This window comes from Lepidochelys kempii, chromosome 1 (genome assembly GCF_965140265.1).
Source record: "Lepidochelys kempii isolate rLepKem1 chromosome 1, rLepKem1.hap2, whole genome shotgun sequence".
Lineage (NCBI taxonomy): Eukaryota > Metazoa > Chordata > Testudines > Cheloniidae > Lepidochelys > Lepidochelys kempii.
In genome coordinates this window covers 95,525,642-95,551,037 of record NC_133256.1, presented here as the reverse complement: position 1 = coordinate 95,551,037, position 25,396 = coordinate 95,525,642, and the positions used below count along the sequence as shown (strand labels likewise).

General features: G+C 40.0%; 1 protein-coding gene across 12 annotated transcripts in view; it reads left to right on the top strand.

Moving 5' to 3' along the window:
* Window positions 1-25,396, top strand: part of ABCC4 (ATP binding cassette subfamily C member 4 (PEL blood group)) — a 214,443-nt gene that overhangs the window by 138,942 nt on the left and 50,105 nt on the right. For all 12 annotated transcript variants that reach the window (XM_073347903.1, XM_073347850.1, XM_073347858.1 and 9 more), the window contains 6 exons: window positions 5,148-5,298; window positions 5,992-6,111; window positions 8,701-8,811; window positions 10,201-10,301; window positions 12,256-12,447; window positions 19,839-19,994. In XM_073347903.1, the coding sequence (XP_073204004.1) occupies window positions 5,148-5,298; window positions 5,992-6,111; window positions 8,701-8,811; window positions 10,201-10,301; window positions 12,256-12,447; window positions 19,839-19,994 (831 nt within the window). The remainder of the gene's footprint in view (window positions 1-5,147; window positions 5,299-5,991; window positions 6,112-8,700; window positions 8,812-10,200; window positions 10,302-12,255; window positions 12,448-19,838; window positions 19,995-25,396) is intronic.

Sequence of the window (25,396 nt, the reverse complement as noted above, 5' to 3'; positions counted from 1 at the left end):
TGATTTGTGGCTTTCAAGCTCCAGGAGGGAGGCGGAGGACCTGGGGCTGGCCACAGGGACCCTAGGTGGCAACGGGGCCCCGGGCGGGGAGCCACACTGGGTGCAAAGCCTGGGGGTGCTGCAGCACCCCCCGCACCTTTACTTCCCACACCTATGGAGACCCGCTGGCACTCTGCATTGACCTCCCGTGGTTTGGTAAATTCTCTGGTTCAGAACTGGGTCAGGTCCCGAGGGTGCCGGACTAGAGAGGTTCAACCTATACTGCTTGTACTGCCTCAGGAGAGACCAAGATTCAGAGGTCTTTTCTGTTATTGGAGTTATACAAAAAATTATTTCTAACAAATCCTTCTGATATCTTCTTCTCATAAGATAATAAATCCCTAAGTTACATGCACGAGACCTCAAATGCTTGTGGTGGTGGTAATGATAATGATATTAATTATAGGAGCCCTAGTCATGGATCAGGACTCCATTGTATTAGGTTCTGTACATACACAGAGGACAAAAAATTGGTCCCTGCCCCAAAGCAGTAAATATAAGACAAGAGAGGGACACAGACGTGGGTGTACAAGGAAACAGTGAGACAGTATTGATCAGCATGATGGGCAGTGGTCTCAGCATGCCAGTGGCCTAATTAGTAGCCTAACTTTTCCTGCCTAATAAGGTATTGTTACATGAGCTAGATCTCAGCAGCGCTCCTCCTACCCACAACAGTATTTGGCAAAATGTTGTGGGTTATCATCACTAAAGCTCAAATTTGGATTTTTTTTTAAAGTTAATTTACCTTGTACTGTATATCAACACTGGCCTCAAAACTGACTCCTGGAGAGTTACCCTACTAACTTATTTTAACTCTGATGAATAGTGGGCTATAACAACTGTTTCCTATTGTTGAATCTGTGTATAATTCACAGCAGGACTTTACCTCTTATCCCTTAGTTATTTTCCTTAATAATCTTTTATGAGGTACTGTAACAGGGTGGCAAAGTGCATAATCTTACATAGGGATGCAGGGTTCTTTTGTTGATCCATCCTGTTATCAGGAGTTAGAATCTTGCATAAAGCTGATGAGTAAATTCTGTTGATTCATTATGCCACCAAGATATAACAGAAATGTGTGTGTAGGACCCTTACATGTGTGTAGGGGAAATTAATGTTCAAACAGGAAGATCCTGTAAGAAACCCTAAGAACACTTAGGCGTAAGGGGAGAGGTTCCTCTGAGGTTTGTGCTGATTGACTCTATTGGTAACTCAAAAATAACACAGCCAACATGAGGGGGCACGTTTGACTTTATTAAATATGTGTGGACTTTATTAGAAGTAAGATGGGAATGCTTCCTGCTTCATAGGCAACTTAATGGAAAATATTATGAAAATCCAGGTAATTCAGTTTATCCATTTGGTCATCCATATCTGATATTTCATTCATCTTTTCCAAATACCTTTAAAAAGATAAGGATTGATGCTTTCCTGCCCAAGTCTTGCTTTCTCAAGGCCAAAGGGAGTCCCACATTTCCATTGACATCTGGAGATCAAGCAGCAGCAGTAGAATTCAGCTGGAATTTAGTTACACACAAAAATTCATAAACTAGAAGGGATTCCACATCTAGGAGCTAGTATGGACTATGGAGAACAGTTTTCTAACAGTGTACCTTCCAAGAAGTAATAATTAACACTGAGCAGGAATTTGACATAAACCTGGAATTTCAGCTATCTGCATGTCATAAAGGCTTATGTTACCTACCATTGGGTACATATGTACCATTGGGTACATACACTAAACAACCAGTGGGGCCCCTGGATGATTGAGATACAAAAGGAGCACTTAAAGACGATAAAGTCATCACAGAGAAACTAAATTAATTCTTTGCTTCAGTCTTCACTGCTGAGGATGTTAGGGAGATTCCCAAATGTGAGCTGTCTTTTGTAGGTGACAAATCTGAGGAATTGTCACAGATGGAAGTGTCACTAGAGGAGGTTTGGGAATTAATTGAGAAACTTAACAGTAACAAGTCACTGGGACCAGGTGGCATTCACCCAGGAGTTCTGAAAGAACAAAATGTGAAATTGCAGAACTATTAACTATGGTTTGTAACCTGTCCTTTAAATCAGCTACTGTACCCAATGACTGGAAGATAGCTAATGTAACACCACTATTTAAGAAGGGCTATAGAGGTGATTCTGGCAATTACAGACCAGTAAGTCTAATGTCAATACAGGGCAAATTAGTTGAGACAGTAGTAAAGAATAAAATTGTCAGACACATAGAATATAAATAGTTGTGCAAAAGTCAACGTGGTTTCTGTAAATGGAGATTGTGTCTTTCTAATCTATTACAGTTCTTTGAGGGGGGTCAACAAACATGTGGACAAGGGGGATCCAGGGACATAGTGTACTTACATTTCCAGAAAGCCTTTGACAAGGTCCCTGTAAAGGAGCAGACTACCCCTGCAGTGCCTCCTGCTGGTCATCCTTGGGAATTAGCTCTTTTCCAGCCTGGAGCGCCCTCTGCAGGCTGATGATTGCACAGCTCTGGCCCCTGTGTCTCTCACAGACCCCAGCGCCCCTTTCTCTGGGGTTCTGCCCCCTGGCAGTACCCCCACACTCTGCCTCTGGGTCTCCCCTTCCTGTGGAACCCCCAACCCACTATCCCCACCTTGCCTCAGGCTGGACTACTGCCAGTCATCACCAACCCCCGCTCCCTGGGGCAGACTTCAGTGTAAAGGCCACTCATCATAGGCAAGGGGGTTCAGACCTGTTGCCTTTCTCTGCCTCCCAGTACTTCTATGGGCCTTGGACCAGGCCTTTCAGCCTGGGGAGTTGCCAGCCTGGAGCGCCCCTGCTCAGCCTGCTCCTTCCCCAGCACTGCATCACCCTCAGTGTGTTTGTTCGTTTGTTCGTTCGTTCACTCACTCTGTCAAGAGACTCCTTGGGCCTCTGGCTCACAGCCTTTTTATACAGGTCAGCTGGGGCCTGATTGGGGCGTGGCCCAACTGCGGCTGCTTCCCCAATCAGCAGTCCCCAGCCACAGCCCTCTCCAGGACTGCTTTTAACCCTTTCTATTTTAGGAGTGGGGATAGCCACCCCTCTACAGTCCCTCACCAAAGGCTCTTACATAAATTAAGTTGTCATGGGATAAGAGGAAAGATCCTTTCGTGGATTGAGAACTGGTTAAAAGACAGGGAACAAAGGTTAGGAATAAATAGTAAATTTCCAGAATAGGAAAATAGGAGGGGTAACTAGTGGTGTTCCCCAAGGGTCAATCCTAGGACCAATCCTTTTCAACTTATTCATAAATGATCTGGAGAAAGGGGTAAACAGTGAGGTGGCAAAGTTTGCAGATGATACTAAACTGCTCAAGATAGTTAAGACCAAAGCAGACTGTGAAGAGCTTCAAAAAGATCTCAGAAAACTAAGTGACTGGGCAACAAAATGGCAAATGAAATTTAATGTGGATAAATGTAAAGTAATGCACATTGGAAAAAATAACCCAAACTATACATACAATATGATGGGGGCTAATTTAGCTACAACTAATCAGGAGAAAAATCTTGGAGTCATTGTGGATAGTTCTCTGAAGACGTCCATACAGTGTGCAGCGGCAGTCAAAAAGCAAACGGGATGTTAGGAATCATCAAAAAAGGGATAGAGAATAAGACAGAGAATATCTTATTGCCCTTATATAAATCCATGGTACGCCCACATCTTGAATACTGCGTACAGATGTGAACCCTCATCTCAAAAAAGATATACAGCATTAGAAAAGGTTCAGAAAAGGGCAACTAAAATGATTAGGGATTTGGAACAGGTCCCATATGAGGAGAGATTAAAGAGGCTAGGACTTTTCAGCTTGGAAAAGAGGAGACTAAGGGGGTATATGATAGAGGTCTATAAAATCATGAGTGGTGTGGAGAAAGTGAATAAGGAAAAGTTATTTACTTGTTCCCATAATATAAGAACTAGGGGCCACCAAATGAAATTAATGGGCAGCAGGTTTAAAACAAATAAAAGGAAGTTCTTCTTCACTCAGCACACAGTCAACCTGTGGAACTCCTTGCCTGAGGAGGTTGTGAAGGCTAGGACTATAACAGGGTTTAAAAGAGAACTGGATAAATTTGTGGAGGTTAAGTCCATTAATGGCTATTAACCAGGATGGGTAAGGAATGGTGTCCCTAGCCTCTGTTTGTCAGAGGGTGGAGATGGATGGCAGGAGAGAGATCACTAGATCATTACCTGTTAGGTTCACTCCCTCTGGGGCACCTGGCATTGTCCATTGTTGGTAGACAGGACACTGTGCTTGATGGACCTTTGATCTGACCCAGTATGGCTGTTCTTATGGAAGCACTCGCTGCCCTGAGGATTTCCACACCCTAGACAATTAACCTTCTCACTCTAGTATCTCCAGATTTCTATAGGTCAGCTTCAGGTTTAGCCCAGCTGTTCAGTCTCCTGTTTCTTGTTGGATTCTTAACCTGGTACACTGGTCTCTTTGGAAACCTCTCTTGGCAGTGTTCCATGTTGTTCTTCACTGTAGAAGTTACCTTTCCTTTTATCAGATTAATCACACAGGCATAGAAAGTTCAAACTTTAAAAATACTGTCAGGCAGTCGGATCTTCAGTTTATGCTGGGCAAGGTGGTTCAAAGAACACTTAAGTTTCTGTCAAAGCTCAATTCAACCTTTCACCTGAGCTAGAAAATACATCTATATGGTTCTCTGAATGGCTGCAGAGCAATTAACTATTACCTATCTTGAACGTGTCCATTTTAACCATTTGTAAATCAGGTACACTGTTAGTTATTTGCAGGATCACAGGAAATGGACCAATGCCATGAAAGCAAGCTTTTCATGTTGGGTCACGTTGATTGTAGCAGCTCCCATTAGACTCTGGCAGAACAAATCATGCAGAAAATAGAGTAAATTCTACAATTAATCTGAAATACTAAAAATATTAAATCTTATAATTATATTGTGAAAATAATTGTGATCTAGCTATTATATGAGAGTTGTTGTTTATCCTTTTAATTGGAGTGTCATCTTTGTCTGAATATTTAACCTTTTAATGATGTGAAATAGTTTTTGAGCTTGTTTTAAACGGAACCCTTCTGGGTAAGGAAGTAATGTTTTCTCTTGCCTATGTTGTTGCAGACTCTCCTTCAGATTTTTGGCGTAGTAGCTGTGGCTGTGGCAGTGATTCCTTGGATACTCATCCCTTTAGTTCCACTTTGTATTCTTTTCATTTTTCTTCGACGGTATTTCTTAGACACAGCAAGAGATATTAAACGTCTGGAGTCCACAAGTACGTTGCTTGGATAGAGCTGATTTTTAGTCTGAGCAACAATTATATGAGATGCTAAAATTCTGCAAACAATCAATTAATCAGGAATTTTTGCTGTAGTTTTGCAAATTACTTGCTTGTTGTCTTGAGTCTTAACCCAGCAAAATCCTTCAAAACTTGCTTAACCCCAGGCTTAAGTTCACAATTAATGTCTTTGAAGTCAAATGGACTACTCATATATTTAAAGTTAAGGACAACTTAAACTTAAAGTTAAGTTTAAATGATTTGCTGAATCTTGGCCTTAGTGGGCTAATTGCACATAATAATGTAGGTTTTGACCCAGTATGACCTTCATAGATTCATGATTATCTCAGTATTTCAAATTGATTATTAAATAGCAGAGTCTGAGTCTTTAGCATCATGAATAAAAAAAAATGGGTGCGTTATCTGATTAGTGAAAGAAACAAAGGAAGAAGTCATGGATGATAACAACTGTTGAAAACGTTTTTTGTGTCAATTAGATTAATCCATTTTGCCATCCAAGTGGGTATAATTGAGTAACAGGAAAATAGGTTTATCCTATGTTTATCCTAAAAGATGTGATTCAGTGGCTTGTGTCAGTAAACAGAGAAGTAGGATTAAAGGTTAACATAGTGCAAAAAATTACCAACACTGCCCTTCAGCTACAATAAATTAATCTTTTTTACTTTGCAGCTCGAAGTCCAGTGTTCTCCCACTTGTCAACATCTCTCCAGGGACTTTGGACAATTCGTGCTTTCAAAGCAGAGCAAAGATTCCAAGAATTATTTGATGCTCACCAAGATCTTCACTCAGGTTTGTCACCAATAGACATGGACAACTAAGTATGTAGCTCTTTCAGAGGGAAATATTTTCTCCCCTCAGGTACACATGTGCAGCGTACATGCACAGCTCACACTGATTTTAATACATCTCTCTTTAGGGAAAAATCTCCCCATTAGTTTTTTCTTCTGTTTTTCTGGATTTGTAGAATACACTTTGGACTCTAGTATAGTTTGAGAGAGCCAAGCATGCATAATAACAATATTTACGATAAACATTTTAAAGTATACCCAATAAGTATATTTAAAATTCATTTTTCACCAAGATCTTGTATTGCATAATATTTTAAGGCAAAACAAGTTATACTTAGCAATATTTAATATTATTCAGGTGGAACACTAAGGATGCATCTACACTAAAAAATTGAGTCGCCCTGTATTAGGTCGGTTTACAGCCACCGCAGTAATTACTGCTGTGGTGCATGTCCACATGACTCTCCTTGGGTTTGTGGTGCGTATCTCAACAGGAGCGCTTCCACTGACCTAAGAGGGGCAATGTGGGGAGTTGAGAGCCCAGTCTCTCAGCTCTGCTGGCAGATCCCTGCCAGGAACCCAGCTGGCTGCCCGCCCCATTGGCTCCCTGTTCCCTGCCAGGAGCAGGAGAAAGCCTCCCAGGGCTTTTCGCCTCTCCATTCTCCTCCAGGAGCAGGCGGGGAAGCCCGCTGGGGCTTCTTGCCTGCTCGTTCCCTGCTGGGAGTGGGGTCCAGATTCCCAGCTCTCCAAAGGAGTAGGGGTAGCTGGGCTCTAGCTGCCTGGCTTTCTTGTCAATTTCACAGCAAGCAGTGAAATTGACAAGAGAGCTAATAGCTGATGTAATTAACACAGTGTTTGCACAGACTCTGTGTCACCCTAACTTCACCGACATAAGCCCTGCACCTCTTGTGGAGGTGGAGTTATTATGTTGGTGTAGTAGGGCAGTTACATTGGCGGGACAAGGCTGTAGTGTGTACACTGACATAATTAGGTCAATGTAAGCTGCCTTACATTGACCTGATTGTGTAGTGTAGACCAATCCTAAAACTGTACAAAAATATTTAATGTAAATTATCCTTTGGAAAAATATAAAAACCTGTTAATCTCTTATCTTTTTTGTCTGAGCAACTTTAAGAGCTCCTGTCTGTGTTAATACTGTAGGTTAGTTTTTATTAAAGTCTACTTGGCTGCAATATGAATATTCTGTATGCAAAAGTAATCTGAATTATGTTTGTACTAAGTATTCTATACTAGTTTGCCTTCTTTTTTTTTTTTTAATTGATAGAGTCATAGAGTTTCAGGCAAGAAGAGACCATTTTATCATCTAACCTGACTTCCTGTATTTTACAGACCATTACATTTCACCTAGCTACCCCTGTACTGAGTCAAGAGGCATGTGTTTGGCTAAAGTATATCCCCAGAAAGTCATCCAGTCTTGACCTGAAGTATTTGTCTCACTTCGGCTTTCAACCATTAGTTGTTATGTCTTTCTCTACTAGAATAAAGAGCCATGTAGTATGTGATATTTTCTCCCCATGCAGGTACTTATACAGTGTAATCAAGTCACTTCTCAATCTTCTTTTTGATAAACTAAACAGATTGACCTCTCTAAGTCTCTTGCTGCAAGGCATTTTCTTCAAATAACTCAACTCCAAATAATTTGTGACTTTTTTCTGCACCTCCAGTTTTTTTTATATATTTTGAAAATGTGGCCACCTGAACTGTACATAGTATTCAGTATCAGTCTTGACAGTGCCTTATACACAAAAGTAAAATTGCCTCCCTATTTCTACTTACTACTGCCCTGCTTATACATCTAACGAGCGCAATAGCCCTTTGTATCACAGCATCGCACTGAAAGTTCATGATAAGTTGCTTGACCAGTATGACACCTAAATCCTTTTCAGAGTCACTGTTTTCCAGAACACAGGTCCCCAGTCTGTAGGTATGGCCTTTTTCCAAGACATGTAACTTTGAATTTGGCTATATGAAAATACATTTTATATGAACAGGCCCAGATTACAAAGCAATATAGAATTCTATCTGATGCCTATTTGACTTCTGTTATTGGCCCTAACTTTGAATACTTGAATTTTCATCATACAGATTATGCTGCATTCTTCTGTGATTTATATCATATAACCTCCACTGTCAGTAATACTCAATTCTCTGAAGCATATTGGGATATACTTTATCTAAATGTTATATGAAAGAAAATTGCAATGGTATTTTACATAGCATACTAGGCATCTGATCCAAAGTCCATTGAAGTCAATGAGAGTCTTTTTGTTGGCTTCAGTGGGCTATGAATCAGGCCCTAGCATCTTTTATTTCTATTCCAACTCCTATTTGATATACTAGTGTCAGCTGTGTTAAACGGTGTGAAAACCTGAAAACTGGCCAGCACTAGCTAGGAAAATAGGACATCATCATCAACACATGCAAACACTCTCCAAGACAATGGTATTTTTGCAGCTTATGGAATTAGTCCATGCTAATGTTATATTACTGTCTTATGGGAGTCCTTATAGAACTTATTTTTTCCCCAATAACTTATTGTTCTTATTATGACTTTTAAAAAACTCTTTAGAGGCTTGGTTTCTGTTTTTGACTACCTCCCGATGGTTTGCTGTGCGGCTGGATGCCATCTGTGCCATCTTTGTTATAGTGGTTGCCTTTGGTTCCCTGCTTCTCGCAAAGAGTAAGTACAGATGCTAGGAATGTTAATGCTATAATTACAATATATAGCAATACCTTATTCTTTTTCAGAATTTACTTTCTCTAATTGTTTATGGATTGCAGTTACGTAAAATGTTTCTTTCTAGATCCTGGTCTGTCCCTCTGTCCAAGACATTCCTGTAAGTACTGGAGACCGTTTAGACTTCTCTGGACTCAAGGGATTGGCCATGAACCTAACAACCTTTCTCCAGATTATCTCCCCACAGTGTTGCAGGCAAGCTTGCAATTCTACAATCTTGCCTTTACTGTTGAAATACTAGCTTTTAAAGCTGTCTTTGGGACAACAACATTTGTTTCCCTTCTTGTCACGGCAGACTAGGCAAAACAAAGCAGGCTGAACATTCAAGGATTCAGCTCAAATGTCTTGGATTCAGGGAGAGCCCAATCCCAGAAAGGGAGATTGCATTATAAGAAATTTTATATTCATTGTCATTCTGATGCTGTTGTTTTATATGATCATCCTAGGATGTAATTATGGTAGATGTTCTAAAACTAGATAGTCTTCTAAAATACAAAGGAAGTAATTATCTTGGACATGAAATTTGGGTGCTAGTTTGCTGTTCTTTGTTTCCTTTATTTTTCCTTTAGATAAATTATATATAGACCTATATACATGGCATTATAGAGATTTCCAACTAGGTTTCAAGTTACTAGACTTGAAGACAAATCAAAACACTGGGTTTAATTTGTCTCTCCAATCAGTATAAGGAGCAGCTTTTGTGAAGTCAATGGAGTTATGCTGATATAAAATGGCTATAGTGAGAGGAGAATCGGATCCCATATTAGGACCAAATCCTGTTTAGTTTATTCACAAGAGCTGACTTGCTGAGTGTAATGAGTCTGTCCATATGAGTAGGGTGAGCAGAAGTTTGCCCTTCAAAAGCATCTTGTCTGCTCTTACAGTGCTTTGCACCCATTTATACCAGTACATAGTTTGTGTAAATGCTAGCAATGTGTTTTAGTAGCATTTTATGCTCACTATGCACAGGTTTAGGGGTCTGATCCAACTCCCTTTGAAATTAATTGAAAGATTCTCAATTGCTTAACTGACTAGCAATGACCCTAAGCTTGTGCTTAAGAGATTAGTTGATTCTGGGCTTTTTTTTTTTTTTTTTTTTTAAGACAAGTTGCCTTGCAGTGGAGAACCAGGACCTTATTGTCAAACACAAATATAGTTTTAGAAAGCTTACAAAAGTAATGTGACAAGATAGACTTTTTCCACAGAGCTACTATTTAAACTGGTGTGACCAAGAGCCAGCTACCACTTCAGTGGCATATTAGATTGAAGGAAGAGTTAAGCAGAGTTTTGTGTAATTATATAGATGTGATTTTTCTCCTCCTCGCCCTACAGCTCTGGATGCAGGACAGGTTGGCTTGGCATTGTCCTATGCAATCACGCTCATGGGAATGTTCCAGTGGGGAGTTAGGCAAAGTGCTGAAGTTGAAAATCTGGTAATATTAATTTCTCAACTTCGTATTTTTCACATCTCTTTGCTGTTCAGTGACATGAAATACATTAGAAGTGTTATCTTTGCATTAATGGAATTTTAAAGACCCTGTTATTTCTATCTAAAGCCTTAGACCCTGTTAATTTGTGTAAAGGTAACAAATATTTAAGATGTATTAAATCTTTATTCAAGTCATACTACATAAGGTCGGCATAAATTTCCAAATACATTTTTGCATATGGTAGAACATCAATTTACACTATTTACTAAGATGCTGTTTGTTGCATATTAATTTTTTTAAATTAATGAGTAAGCAACCACAATAAAAAAAATACAACATCAAAAATCTACTTATTCATTTGTGTTGACAGTTTTGGTTTACTTGTAATTATTTATGATGAGTCACCGTAACATTCTGGTAAATACACCTTGTACACTACATAAAGAATAACAAAGGCTTATTTAGTGTTAAACTGTACTACAACACTCCTGCTAATAATAATTTTGTATTTAGCATTTATGCTGTATAGCTTATTGCATTTTCAAAGCATGTTGCAGGCAAGAATTAACCAATACTTATCAATCTTTTTGGAGAAGTGGGGAGAGACTGCTAAACTTTTTGTCTGAATTATCAGGTTGTGGATTAATGAAGTTCAAATGTGTGAGGCTCTCCTGTGGGGGTGAATTACTCTGTGGGAGGTGAAGATTCAGAGGTATCATAGAACAAGACATACCATTTACTAGGCTGACACTAGTGTAGAATGTGGAGTACTTCGTGGAGCTATTGTAAATGACTTCCTTTTTCCATGACTCACAAGAATCCGAGGTTTTGTGGTTTTGTCCTACTTAGCTCTCCTTCACTAGTAATTTTTTCTTACTTCATTCTGTCTCTCATGTGTTTCCAACTGAGGAGGAGAGGTCCAGAATGGAGAACTTGCTACTGCATTGTTCACTTTCTGGGACTGACTCCCTCCCCAGATCCACTGCTGTCGAGATAAGTCTTTGGGTATTGTTATGATGGTCTCTTCATGGTTCATATATGAAGTTAACAAAGCTGAGTAAGGTGAAATATAATCTGTTAAGAAAAGTTTAGTTTTTTCTTACAGTTTTTGATGTAATAATCTGTTGCGGGGATGAAAGGGGTGGGGGGAAACGGTACCCCATGGCCAAAACTGAACTGCCTCCCATATTTGCAAGAAGAGAGAGGCAGCCCAAATGTCTCAAATTTGGGGAGAGGTTAGTTCCGTTAGTTAGTCTTTTCCATTTAGAATCCCATAAAATCTCAGTTAACAATAGATCTTGCTGCCTCTTTCATATTTGTATGTCCATGGATATGAAAAAAAATTCTGCTAGCTATCTAGCCAATACTGTAGTAACTAGTATACTGATTTGGCTCTACCGCTGAATTATAGATATTCATTCCAAGCACATAGTAACCTTAGCCAGAGCTGCAAGGGACAAGCTCGTTGGTGAAACCCCAGAGATGGTGGTGGCTCAGAACACACAAAAATGATAAACTTATCAATGGTATTATTAATAGTCTGGATCTTCCTGTAGCTCAGATATAAGTCAGATCTTTAGTATTACTCCCATGGAGGCCCAGCAGAAAGACAACCTATCATGTAGAAAATAAGGCTCCAGTCCTGCAAAGCACTTAAGCATGTGAGTAATGCCATTGACCTCAAATTAATGCTTACATTGACTCAATTAACATGCTTTAAAATTAAGTACATACTTAAATGTTATGCTGGATCAGGACCTATATTAGGAGGTAAGACTTGCATTTCTGTCTAATAAAAATAGGACAGTACCACGATTCATCCTCTCTCTCTCTCTCTCTCTCTCTCTCTCTCATATGATTGAAAGAAAATTTCTCCTGTTATTTTGTAGCTTTTTTTATAATCAAAATGTTACCCAAAATATAAAAGAGTTTCATTGCTTGTGTGACTTTTTTCCAGATGATCTCAGTAGAAAGAGTAATGGAATACACAGAACTTGAAAAGGAAGCTCCTTGGGAGTCCAACAAACGTCCACCAGCTGAATGGCCAAGCCAAGGAGTGATAGCCTTTGAAAATGTTAACTTCACTTACAGCTTAGATGGACCCTTGGTGTTGAGGCACTTGTCTGTTCTAATTAAATCAAAAGAAAAGGTATGCATTGCATGCTTATTTCAGATATACACAACATTTTCATTAAGGAGGTAATACCTTATGGTCTTTTTTTCCAACTCTATACAGTGCTATAAAATGTACCAGGGGTGGCCAAACTGTGGCTTGTGAGAGGTATGCATCTCTTTTATAGTTAAAGTGCAGCTTGTGGAGTCTCCTATACCCCCCCATTCTCCACCTACCAGACTGAGGCATAAAGCTCAGGGCTTCTGCCCTGCAGTGGGGTGGTGGGGTTAGGGACTTCTGCCAGAGATGACTGGTGCCTGCTGAGAGTGGGGGGTACAATTTAAACAGTTTGAGTTGCACCTCCAGGTACGCCTCCTCCCCCCTTACCCTCAGCGGCCCCTCCCTGCATCTCCCTGGTGTTAGCTCCACATGAAGAGCCAGCAGCAAGCAGCTGGGAGCTTCAGGGAGGGGCTGCTGCTTTAGCTCTGCAGGAAGCAGCAAAAGCAGCAGCTCTCCCTGCTGCTCCCAGTTGCTTGCCACTGCCTCTCCACATGGCCTCAACTTCCAGCTTGCCAGCTCCAGGAACTGACCGAGTGAGGGCCAGCAAACCCTAGCAAAAATCGGGGGGGCACGTGATCCCATGAGACCCTCCATGCATCACTTCTGACTTCTGCCCAGCAAGAAGGGGGCCTCAAGCCCTGGCAGGCACTTCCCACAGGGCTGAAGCCCCAAGACCCCCGTCCCTGCCAGGTTGAAGCCCTGAGTTCCAGCAGGCGCACCCCAGCTCTCGAACTTCTGAAGATTCTCGTATGTAGCTCAGAGGGTCAGTAAGTTTGGCCAGCCCTGAAATATACTGTCTTTAGAAAATGAGGCCTGTCTTTAAAAAAATAAAAATAAAGTAATTATATTACTTATATTTATTAAAGGATAAAGCATGTTTACTTACAATAAGTTATGCAGTGATGTTTGGTAATATGCATGGTTATGAGTAAATAACCTACTTAAGAACCTATGAAACTAGGGACTTTGCCTATTGCATAAACTCCAAAAACAAAACGCACTTAGATTGTATGCTCTTCAGGGCAGGGACTTTTTCTTGGTTATAGGTTTGTAAAGTGCCTATCCCAGTAGGGCTTGGGCCTTTATGTGCTACATAATGCAAATAATTATAAGAAAACAAATGCAGGCCTTGATCCTGTGACTGGATCCATGTGGGCAGATCAGAATCCTTGTGTATGTGCAGAGCCTTGGTGACTTCAGTGGGACTCAGCCCAGGCATATAGATCCTCTTGCACGATCATGACCTTTATTTCAAAATGCAACTAAGGTCACTAAGAGAAAACAACATGCATGCCAGATGTTGTTTACAAAGTCCAGAATTTAAAAGCAAGGAAATGAATAATTAAGGGTATGCTAAACTGTTAGCCACCTTATGAACACATTACTCTTATTAACTACAAATAAATGCTTATTTTGGGACAATCACACTTTGCTTGAGAGCATCTTCTGTCTCTGCCACTGAGAAGACAAAGCTGCTCTGATGATTCCAACGGTTTGTATCCATTAGGGAGAAAAAGGGTCAAGGACGGATTGAGTTTAACTAACTTGTGTTAGCTAACTGCATGTAACCTTTTCCCTAGTTTAGATGCAGGTTAATTATCTTTTCCATCAGCATGGGTCTTGAGAAAGAAAATTATTAGGAAGCTAAGTATGGATGAGAAAGAGGGGAGACAAGTAGAGCCGTACAAAGGGACACTGAGGATCCACTAAGGGAAACACAAAAGGGGTAGGGAGGGGCAACACAAAGGGTGGACAGTGACCATAAAAAATAAAGGAGGGTGTATGCAACACACATAATCCCAGGATAGGGGAGAAGGAGAGAAAAGGCTGGGGAGTCGATTGCATAATTTTAGGATTATGATTTAGCACATGATTTTATTTCAGATCTCCCCCGGGGGATTGGCTCAATTCTGTACAATCATTGCCCTTGTTTAATTTGTGACACACACTTTCATTCAGCCCCCACCTCCATTTCATTCCTCAAGTGAATCATTTTAGTAACAAGTATGTTTCAAGAATTCAGCCCTTCTGTCCGGTACAAAGATGATTTCACAGAGAAAAGTAAGTGGGAGTTGAGGGCAAGGAGTTTACAAAGTGTAGCAAAAATGCTGTTTTTTTTCTCTGTACTTTTCTTGCCTTTGGGCCAGCTCTGTAGCAGTTATAATAAGCCACTCTAGTGTAACAGTGAATAAGAAGATGTAAATTTCATGGTGAGAAACAGACATAAAATAAAAGAACCGAAATAAGAGAGGTACCCAGACAGTGGCGAAATACTTGTTGTTTTTTTTGACCTGCGTGATTGTGCTGTGCGTTGGTCATCCTAAAGTAAGTTTGTCCAGTCTAAAGCTCTTGCAGCTCTGAAGAGAGATTTGTTTCCTTTTTAGAAGCTACTGTTTTTGATAATGTATCACATGGTGTGACAGTAGGCCATCATCAATATAATGTGTAAAATAATAGGTTTCCAAGTATCTGCCCCTGTTCACTGGATTTTAGTAAGAGGGAAGCATTTCTTGAAAATCTGGAAGTTGCTAACAGTTTAGGCCATGTCCATGCTACAGGAGTTACCGTGGTACAGCTATGGCACTAAAGCTATGCTGCTGTAATCCCATAGTGTAGACGCAGGTGACCGTGATGGAAGGGGTTTTTCCGTCACTGTAGGAATCCCATCTCCCTGAGCGATGGTAGCTAGGTCAATGAAAGCATTCTTCTGTCAGCCTAGCTGCCTCTACAATGGGGATTAGGTTGACATAGCTATGATGCACAGGATTTTTCAGTCCACCTGGCTTAAGGTTTAAATATAGACTAGGCCAAAGTATTTTCTCACTGTCCTCTAAGGCCTCAAACAACATTTAGCACCTAACATAGATGAAGACTATGTCTACACTATGGAAGCTTCTTGGAGCAGCTAGTCCTGGGACCCACAAGAGGAGAGGCAATTCTTGATTTAGTCCTAAAGGGAGCGCAGATCTGATCCAAGAGGTGAATATAGCTGAACTGCTTGGTAATACTGACCATAACATAATAAAATTTAACATCCCTGTGGTGGGGAAAACACCAAAGCAGCCCACCACTGTAGCATTTAATTTCAGAAAGGGGAACTAGACAAAAGTGAGGAAGTTAGTTAAACAGAAATTAAAAGGTACAGTGCCAAAAGTGAAATCCCTGCAAGCTCCTTCAGCAGGAGTGGGGCTGAAGCCTCGAGCCCTGGCAGGTGCCTCCCACGGGGCTGAAGCCCTGAGACCCCCATCTCTGCAGGACAGAAGCCCCTAGCCCCATGGTTCTTAACCTATTTACCATCGTGGGCCTCATTTACAGCTCTCTATGTGTTATGTGGGCTGCATCCACACAATATATATATTATTTGTATGGCCCTGAGAATGTCACATGGTCTGTAGCTGTGTGCTGATTGGGCCGCAAGCAGTTCATGGGCCACAGGTTGAGAACCACTGCTCTAGCCCCACCACCACCGTGCTGCGGGGCTGAAGGCCTGAGCCCTGGCAGGCATGCCCCATGGGGCTGATGCCCCAGCAGGTAAGCCCCACCACCCTGCTGTGAGGCTGATGCCCCAAGCCCCGACAGGTGCACCTGGCTCTTGAACTTCTGAAGATTATCATATGCGTCTCAGAGTGTCAGTAAGTTTGGCCATAGAGGATAGACCCATTAGTGGCTGTTATCCAAGATGGTCAGGGACACAATCCCGTGCTCTGGATGTCTCTAAATCTCTGACTTCCAGAATCTGGGACTGGATGATAGGGGTTGGATGCCCTGTTCTGTTAATTCCTCTGAAGCACCTGGTATTAGCCACTTTCAGATGACAGGATACTGGGCTCGATGGACCATTGGTCTGACCCAGTATGGCCATTCTTATGTTTTTATGGTATAAGTTTTAAAGGTAGATCAGGCCAAAAATAGTGGTGGCTTTTAAACACAAGTCAACTGTCTTTGTCAAAGCTAGATGGTAAGTGGTGTTTAAAAACACATTAACACATGTCAGTTCATACAGTTGCTAAACATAAGTTATTTTCTTTGTCTGGATGACCTAAATTATGTGTTTAGTAATCAGGAACCCAATTCTGCTGACAGACCCTTTTGTGTATGCAGGTAGCCATTGGCTTCAGTGGGGCTGCACAAGGGCCTGCCTGCCTGGTTTTGCAGGACAGATTTGATTATGATCTGTATATGGAAAAATAATGTGCCTTTTGAATAACATGATTTATAAAAGGGAATAAAATTCTGTTTACTGAGAGCCAGTTCAAATTCATGTTGATTTTAGCAGAGTGTAGTCAATTTAGAGAAATCCATTTGTATTTTTGGTCAAACACTGAAAAATGCAATGTTTTCATTTGATGTCTGCCTGAAAGAGAGATATTGACAATATACAAGCAGCTGCATTTTTATTTTAAGAGTTACTTTATTTTTGATAATGTTTTTTTCATGTTGTTAATATAATAGTGTATATCACTAAGGTTTTCAAAAGAAATGCTTTTTAACTCTTTCTTCTTTAAAACACTTTGTGTGTTCTCCATTTAGCTTTTTCTTTCTGATTTATCTTTTCGAAGGAAGAGGAGCTTTAGTAGAGGTTCTTCAGAAATATTTCTCATTTCAGTTTTTTTTTCCTTTTACTTTTATACCATTCCTTTAAACAGATTTGCTAAAACTATGCTGTGTTTTAGGTAACAGTAATATAATGATTAGCACTTACATAGTACTTCGTGATTGTACACACCTACGAGAATCAGTTATTCAATAAAATCATATAATTGGAAAATTTAGAGGTAGAAAAGACCTTTTAGGTTATCCAGTCCATCTTCCAAGTTGCTTCTTCCAGTATATTTTCTTGTGCTTAGTCTAGGGTGTTTTGTTTCTTTTAAATGCAGGTTCTGCCATTTTGCTTGGGAGCCTGTTCCATAGCTTAATTTCTCTGTTACAAATTTTTTCCTGAAATTCACCTTAAGTTTTCCTTTCCTTAATATCATTTCAGTATCTCTGTGTATCACACTACATAATTGCCCTCTTTTGTTTGGTGTTTGTACTTTTCAAATATTCTTCTGTTGTCATGTGCCCTCTTAATTACTTAGCTATGCTACACTGTACATCAGTGATTCTTAACCTTTTCAGACTACTGTATCCCTTTTACAAGTTTGATTTGTCTTGCGTGTACCCCAAGTTTCACCTCACTTAAAAATGACATGCTTTCAAAATCAGACATAAAAATACAGAAGTGTCACAGCACACTATTACTGAAAAATTGCTTACTTTCTCATTTTTACCATATAATTATAAAATAAATCAATTGGGATACAAATATTGTACTTACATTTTAGTGTATAGTGTATATAGAGCAGTATAAACAAGGCATTGTATGAAATTTTAGTTTGTACTGACTTCGCTAGTGCTTTTTATGTAGCCTTTTGTAAAACTAGGCAAATATCTAGATGAGCTGATGTACCCCGTGGAAGACCTCTCCCTACCCCTGGTTGAGAACCACTGCTGTGCATATTTAACTCTTTTATCTTTCCTCATAAATCAGTATCTCCAAACCATGATAATTTTTCTTGCTTATCTCTGAAATCCCTCCAGTGTTTGCCAATATCTCTCTGGAAATGTGGTGCCTTGAACTGAATGCAATATATACATAGAACCTCAGAGTTACGAACACTTTGAGAATGGAGGTTGTTCATAACTCTGACTTGTTCGTAACTCTGAACAAAATGTTATGGTTGTTCTTTCAAAAGTTTACAACTGAACGTTGACTTAATATAGCTTTGAAACTTTACTATGCAGAAGAAAAATGGTGCTTTTAACCATCTTAATTTAAAAGAAACAAGCACAGAAACTGTTTCCTGGCTTTGTCAAATCTTTTTTTTTAAACTTTCCCTTTATTGTTTTTAGTAGTTTATGTTTAACACAGTACTGTACTGTACGGTATTTGCTTTTTTATTTTTTGGCTCCGCTGCCTCATTGTGTACTTCTGATTCCAATTGAGGTGTGTGTTGACTGGTCAGTTTGTAACTCTGGTGATCATAACTCTGAGGTTCTACTGTAAGAGGTTCTGGCAGAGCAGCTCTATATAGAGAGTTATCCTAAGCAGTGCTCTGTGAGACAGTTGATTGGGTGTACATTCCGTTTTTCTAAGTAATCCCTTAGCTGCTTCTTCTGAAGACAGGTTTCTTGCAGAAAGGAGTTCACTAGCTGAGTCATATTTAGTCAGCATTAATTTTGCCCCTTTCTTCATTTATTAATAGACATACGATCTCCCTACGTATTTTTTTCATTTGATATATTTGTAAAAGATTTTTTAGTTCCATACCATTAGGCTTCTTAGCATTTCCTTATTTTGCATTTTTCCTGCATTTTCTGTGAAAGCCTTACTGACTGAATGTGTTAGTTGTGTTGCTTCTCCATTTTTTTTTTCTGTTGTCAGTATGGTTTTTTTAATCCTCTGGTTTTTCAATGGCTCCTTGTTGAGTCATATTGGCAGATTTTCTTTTTGTGAATTCCTGTTTTCTGAGAGGATTTTTAGACTGTGTTGTGCCTTATAGTGTCTTCTAGGATTGGTCGGCCTTCTTCCACTTATTGTACTTAACTAGATTTCTTAATTCCCTCAAATGTCCTTCTTTGAGATCCCTGGTTATGAGATATGTGGCTCTGGTATTCAGAGCTTTGAGAAAAGCAGCATATCTGTCCCCTGCAGTGATCTGAACTTTGAAAGCTAGGCTATCAAAGGAATCCACTGCCCCAGCCAGCATTAGTTTCTTCTTTACTGCAGCTCCTTATGGCAAACATTAGGACCATCTCTCCATGCCCTTTGCTCAGATACTTTTTGTAGCTCTATTGTTAGTTTTGACTTTGTTATGGCTCCTCACTGAGTTACATACTATTCAGCTTGAGTGAGGTCATCAGAATCTGACTCAGAATTGTCTCAAGTGCAGTTAGTAATGCTTGTTTAATACTAATAATGTCCATAGGCAGATCTCAAAGTGCTTTACGAAGGAGTGTTAGTGTCATTGTTCCCTTTTTACAGATAGAGAAATTGAGGCACAGGGAAGTGACATGATTAGTGCAAGGTCACCCAATAGGCTAATGGCAGAGCTGGAAATGGAACGCAGGACTCCTAAGTACCAGTTCAGTGCTCCATCCACTGGCCACATTGCCTCTCATTTAGGCATTCCGCAACTCATATTAAGGGAGGCATTTTGTTAAGAAAACATTCATTTCACTTTTGAATGAGATGATCTAGAAAATTCTTAAAGCTTCAAATCCTATCCAACTCCAGGGTGTTGTTCTTCTTAGCATTTACCTTAAAAAAAAAGAAAGAAAGAAAGAAAGAAACAATTTTAATCATACTGGCTTGGTTGGTTTTGCAGGTTGGAATTGTGGGAAGAACAGGAGCTGGAAAGAGCTCTTTGATAGCAGCTCTCTTTCGGTTGGCTGAACCCAAAGGACGAATTTGGATTGATAAGTACTTAACATCAGAACTAGGACTTCATGACTTGCGAAAGAAAATTTCAATCATACCTCAGGTATGAAGCTGACTTTGTCTGCCACATCTATTTTCATTTTAGGGCTGTAACATTTCAAAAACTCTGTCAAGATCATTTTTATAATCATTTTTTCTTTTTCTGCTTTCTGTTTGCAGTATTCTTAGGTCCCAGAATTTCATCCTTGTCTGTTTTGCAAATATTAGTTCCCCTGTTCCCCCACTGTAACCTGAGAATGGAGCTGAAATAATCACGGCTTTTTTTAACAACTTCATTATCTATGGATTCCTGTCATGTCAACCAATTATTTTGTGTGTGCATCAGTGATATCAATATCAGCACAATTCTAGAAAGAGTTTGAATTAAGTTTCTGGCTAACTGCTGCTGAAGAGCCAGCACAGAGCATAAAACATTTGCTAAAAATACTAGTGGCTATTGTTTTCCATAATATCTCTGGAATGGACTACTAAATTGAAAACAAGAGCCTATATATTTCGTATCCAAATGATTCAGTCTGAAAGTAGGGCAAATTTTGAGGCCATATGTCTTAATCATTTAAATCGGTCCATTCTTGTGGACAAGTTCTTCAAGAACTGGTAAGAGACAATAACTGAGATTGTGCTTCTGTGTAATCTGATGTATTTGAAAGAATTTGAATAAGATCACATTATTTCCTACAGAGTGCCTCTTCCATAACGTATAGGATCAGCCCTTTGGGTCTGACTCTTTCCTCTTCTCTGTCCTCTTTGTGCTGCTCTGACAGGAGTGTAGGGGAGTGCAAGCAGTATGCCACCCTCCCCACCAGGAGAAAGTTGCAGAGAAGGCATGTCAGGGTATGTTGCACTCCAGCAACATCGGGCATATGATCCCTTAGGGACTGTTGCCAGCTGTGCAACCTGCACCAGGGCAGAAGCTGGGGAGAGAATCACAGACCTCCACTGGCTTCCCTGATACCCATCTCCCACCCCTCAGCTGGACTACATGGAAAGTGGTGCAGCAGAGAATGTGTGTGTGTGTGTGTGTGTGTGTGTGTGTAGGATTTTATTATTATTCTCTTTTTTTTAAAGAAAAAAAGCAAAGAAAGAAACCCTGCTCTCCCCTCTCAAACACATACATGCTCCTGAAAGCTAGATTTATTTAGCAGTATGTGATTTTTGGTTTTTCATGTATTTGAATTAAATTCTGAGTGAAAATTAAACACTTTTTTTTGCATTGATACTTTAGGCACCTAATTGACGTGAATGTTTGGAATGTTTTCTTATTGTACTGGCTATATCCGTAATATGATTTGGGTGTAAACACAAAAATTAATCATAAACAATATCAATGGCTAAACAAGACTTCACAACTAAACATCTGTTTGCCCCTCAGCTCCTCTCTTCAACAACAGAGCCTTTCTAATTTTTAAGTCACTTTCCTCCTTCCCCCAGAAATGACCATACATTTCCTGCCAGCTAAAATGCCAGTCTGAAGAGATGCTATTTGCACTGCATCTTAAATATTACCAGGTTCTGGCTTTGGACTATCGAAGGGATCAAACTCCAAAGCTGAAAGCCTTCTCCCAGAAATGTCTTGCCTCCTCTCCCTGAAAAAATGAGTCTTGTTGCTGACCTCTAGAGCATTCTGCGTGTGGTATTGCATGGAAGTTTTCTTTTGAACCTCATCTGCAGAAGAGGTATAAAAAGGGGGAGTAATGGAAGAGATCACAAACTGTAAGATGGACAGTAGCAGCAAAACCAATTGTAGCCCAACAACAGCAGTTCTTACTGTAAATCACAAAGGAGAAACAAGCCAAAGCAGTGATCCACTAGCTGTGTTTCCTATGTTCAGTAATCCAAGGACACCAGTTAAGCAGCCAGTGAGTACCATAGAATCATAGAATATCAGGGTTGGAAGGGACCCCAGAAGGTCATCTAGTCCAACCCCCTGCTCGAAGCAGGACCAATTCCCAGTTAAATCATCCCAGCCAGGGCTTTGTCAAGCCTGACCTTAAAAACCTCTAAGGAAGGAGATTCTACCACCTCCCTAGGTAACGCATTCCAAGTGTTTCACCACCCTCTTAGTGAAAAAGTTTTTCCTAATATCCAATCTAAACCTCCCCCACTGCAACTTAAGACCATTACTCCTCGTTCTGTCATCTGCTACCATTGAGAACAGTCTAGAGCCATCCTCTTTGGAACCCCCTTTCAGGTAGTTGAAAGCAGCTATCAAATCCCCCCTCATTCTTCTCTTCTGCAGGCTAAACAATCCCAGCTCCCTCAGCCTCTCCTCATAACTCATGTGTTCCAGTCCCCTAATCATTTTTGTTGCCCTTCGCTGGACTCTCTCCAATTTATCCACATCCTTCTTGAAGTGTGGGGCCCAAAACTGGACACAGTACTCCAGATGAGGCCTCACCAATGTTGAATAGAGGGGAACGATCACGTCCCTCGATCTGCCCCCTTCTCTGTCCAAGATTGAACTGGATGATGACCCTGATGCCTACCTCTGAGTAGTGACCAATGTTGTTCAGTGAGGGCAGTTGTTCTAGGCCTTCAATTTATTAACAGAAGAGGCATAAGCCTTGTGTTAGGTCCTGGCTGAGGATGATGCTACCAGCTACAAAGCCATAAAGTTGCCATCCTAGACCTGATGAGGGGCGTTGGAAGAAAAGTACTTGTGGTGGTTCTGGAAGTACGCCTTTTCCTCTTCAGAGCAGCCACACACCTTTACCCTACAGCTGACTGAAACAGCAAGCTAGACATTGTTGCAGCAGAAGAGTTTGGTATGATCCACATCTCTTTGGATAGCTGGGCCTATGCAGGTCACCAGATTCCATGGGGACTCTGACCTATCCTCTGGCCATAATTCCCCTTTGCGGGAGAACATGGCTCTAGCAGCCATGACTATATGGTGCTCCCTCTGCAGTGCCCTATTCCTTTCCTGAAGGCATGTGCTTTGCAGGTAGCTCATCCTATTTGTTTGGGTGATGGGAGGAAACACTTGTTTAGACACCAGTGGAATTTGCTTAGTAGGTAGCATTTTAACTATTAATTTCCAGCTTTCATTCTGTTTTGTTTAATAACGTTGGATCCAGAGGCCTTTGACCATATTGGTGTCTGAATGTTTGTTGGTTCGTCAGCTGGATGAAGAAATCACGGTAGCACTTACTTAATGTACTGTTTTATATGTTTATATTCTGTTATCTCTCTTTTTAAAAACAACTGTGAATGTGATAAGAAGGTTAACAAACAATGGCTCTTTAATGCCTCTCCATCACCTGGCTTTCTTTTTTCTTTCTTGAGAATAGAAGCCAAACAGAAAGAGGTAGGTATGCTGTTACTAGCAAAGACATACAATTGGATTGCAGCCTCATGTGGGCCGTCTTTTGTTTCTGCATACTGGAGGCTTCATTAATGCACAGTGGTGCTACTCAGTGGAGTTAGTGACCTTTTTCTATCTAAAGAGGACTTTACATAAACTTACATTCTTTCTCTTTTGTTTGTGCACAATGTTCTTTTCTCCTGAAAACGGATGATGATCAGTTCATTCAAGGGCTACAGGGTTTTGAGAACTTTAACCACAAGTATTTCAGGTGATTTCCACATTTGGATATCTGATCCCAGGTGAACAAAATATAACTCTAGAGATGGAAAACTGCTGATCTAATGCTGTTCTACACCTTGAGCACTCATAATTAATTGTATATTTTATTCATGCAGAAGTTTCCTGACCTGGGCATAAAATTATTGTAATGAAGTAAAATGTTGTTATTTTTATCTTGCTAGTTATATAGAAGGTTTTTGTCATGGTCCCCAGGGGTTTTCAGTATCTGAAGGTTAGCAGGTAGGGTTTCTCTTCCAGATAAAGAGAGGTTTGTTTTCTATTAAGTATATGCAAAGGTCTAAGACCAAGGAATGACTTTAACCATTTTGGAGAGTGGGGGAATAATTATACTACAATAGACATTTTGTACTATATTACTAATATTTGTATGAGTAATAAAAATAGCTACATAACATAGGGCAACAGTTTGTAGCTGCAACCCTCAGCATTTTCTTGGAAAACTATGTAGTCTAGCTGTAGGCATTTGTAAAATATATCGGGTAGCATGCTAACTGAGTCACTCTCCAGAGAGTGAAGTTTTCTTAAATCTGAGTTTAAATATCTACTCATAGAAATAAAAATGTCCTTAGGTTTCTAATTGTTTGCTTGGATGGAGCTGTATGAAGGTTGTGTCTGTCTGTAAATATTATCTGTTACCCTGACTGCAAGCATTTCTACAACAATTATTTACAGGTTTGGCTTATTAACTTCCTCTCATAAAACAGGCTATTTTAAATACTAATCTGTGTCAGAAATGATAATTAAAAATTATCCTTATCTACTGTTGCAATACATGTTTGATTTTAGGACCTCTTATAATAGTTATGAACATTTTATAAATTCAATTTCTTATTTTGCCAACCTATAAAAATAGATTGAAACGGAAAATTATCTTAACAATACCTTCAGAACATCTCAAATAACTTATTAAAATGTGTATTGTTAAACAAATTACTTGCAGTGTTTTTTTTTAAAGAAAAATGTTCTCTCAACCCTTCTATTAAACGCCTTTGCTCATTCAACAGGTTTTTATTGGTCCTGGTGCAACAAATACTTTCAAATACTTGGCACATAACAAGAAAATAAAAAGAAAACACATTATCTTCTTACATTTTTATTGTACCACATTCTGCCATCATCAATACCTTCATAATACTCCAGGAATGGCTTAAAAATTAACACATAATCATAAAAGGTTTAGGTCCAAATTCTACATGGGCTTTCTACACCCACATGCAGGTCCATGGACAGCAGTAGGGTTACATGGGGTCTTAATCAGGGCAGGATTTAACCTTTAAGATGTGTGATGGTTTTAAAAAAATCATATCATATATAAACAAGTGTTTACTCTTTTTTTTTTAAAAAAAATATAGATTTAAGAACCTCTGGTAACAAGTCAGATATTTCACAGTCCTCAACAGCATTGTGATGGTTTTTTGGGCTCAGATATCTTGTGTATAACACCAACAATTACTGACATCCTAACATTTCCTACAGTTCATGATTCTCAGACTGTGCCGTCTCTGCTTGAATATCAGTGGCATTCAGGGCTGTTAGTAGGGAATTCTGGGGCAAAATCATGTCCCTCTTGCTTTTTTTGACTTGAAGATCAGTTTGTGGCATTGGGCTAAAGCTTAGTGGTTCAGTGCTCTCCCACTTTTGTTGCCTTAACCTTTTGATTTCCTTCAGGGCCTTTGGGTAGGAACAAACTTATTTCCTGGTCTTTTCACTCTCTCATGCCTCTTCTCCCCTTCAGAGCAGCATGGAGATCTTTGCCTTCTGGGTCTTCCAGTGTAGTGCCCCCCTGACAGGTCCCTCTGCCTCTTCTCTTCATGGTAGAACTGTCCAGAAGACACCAA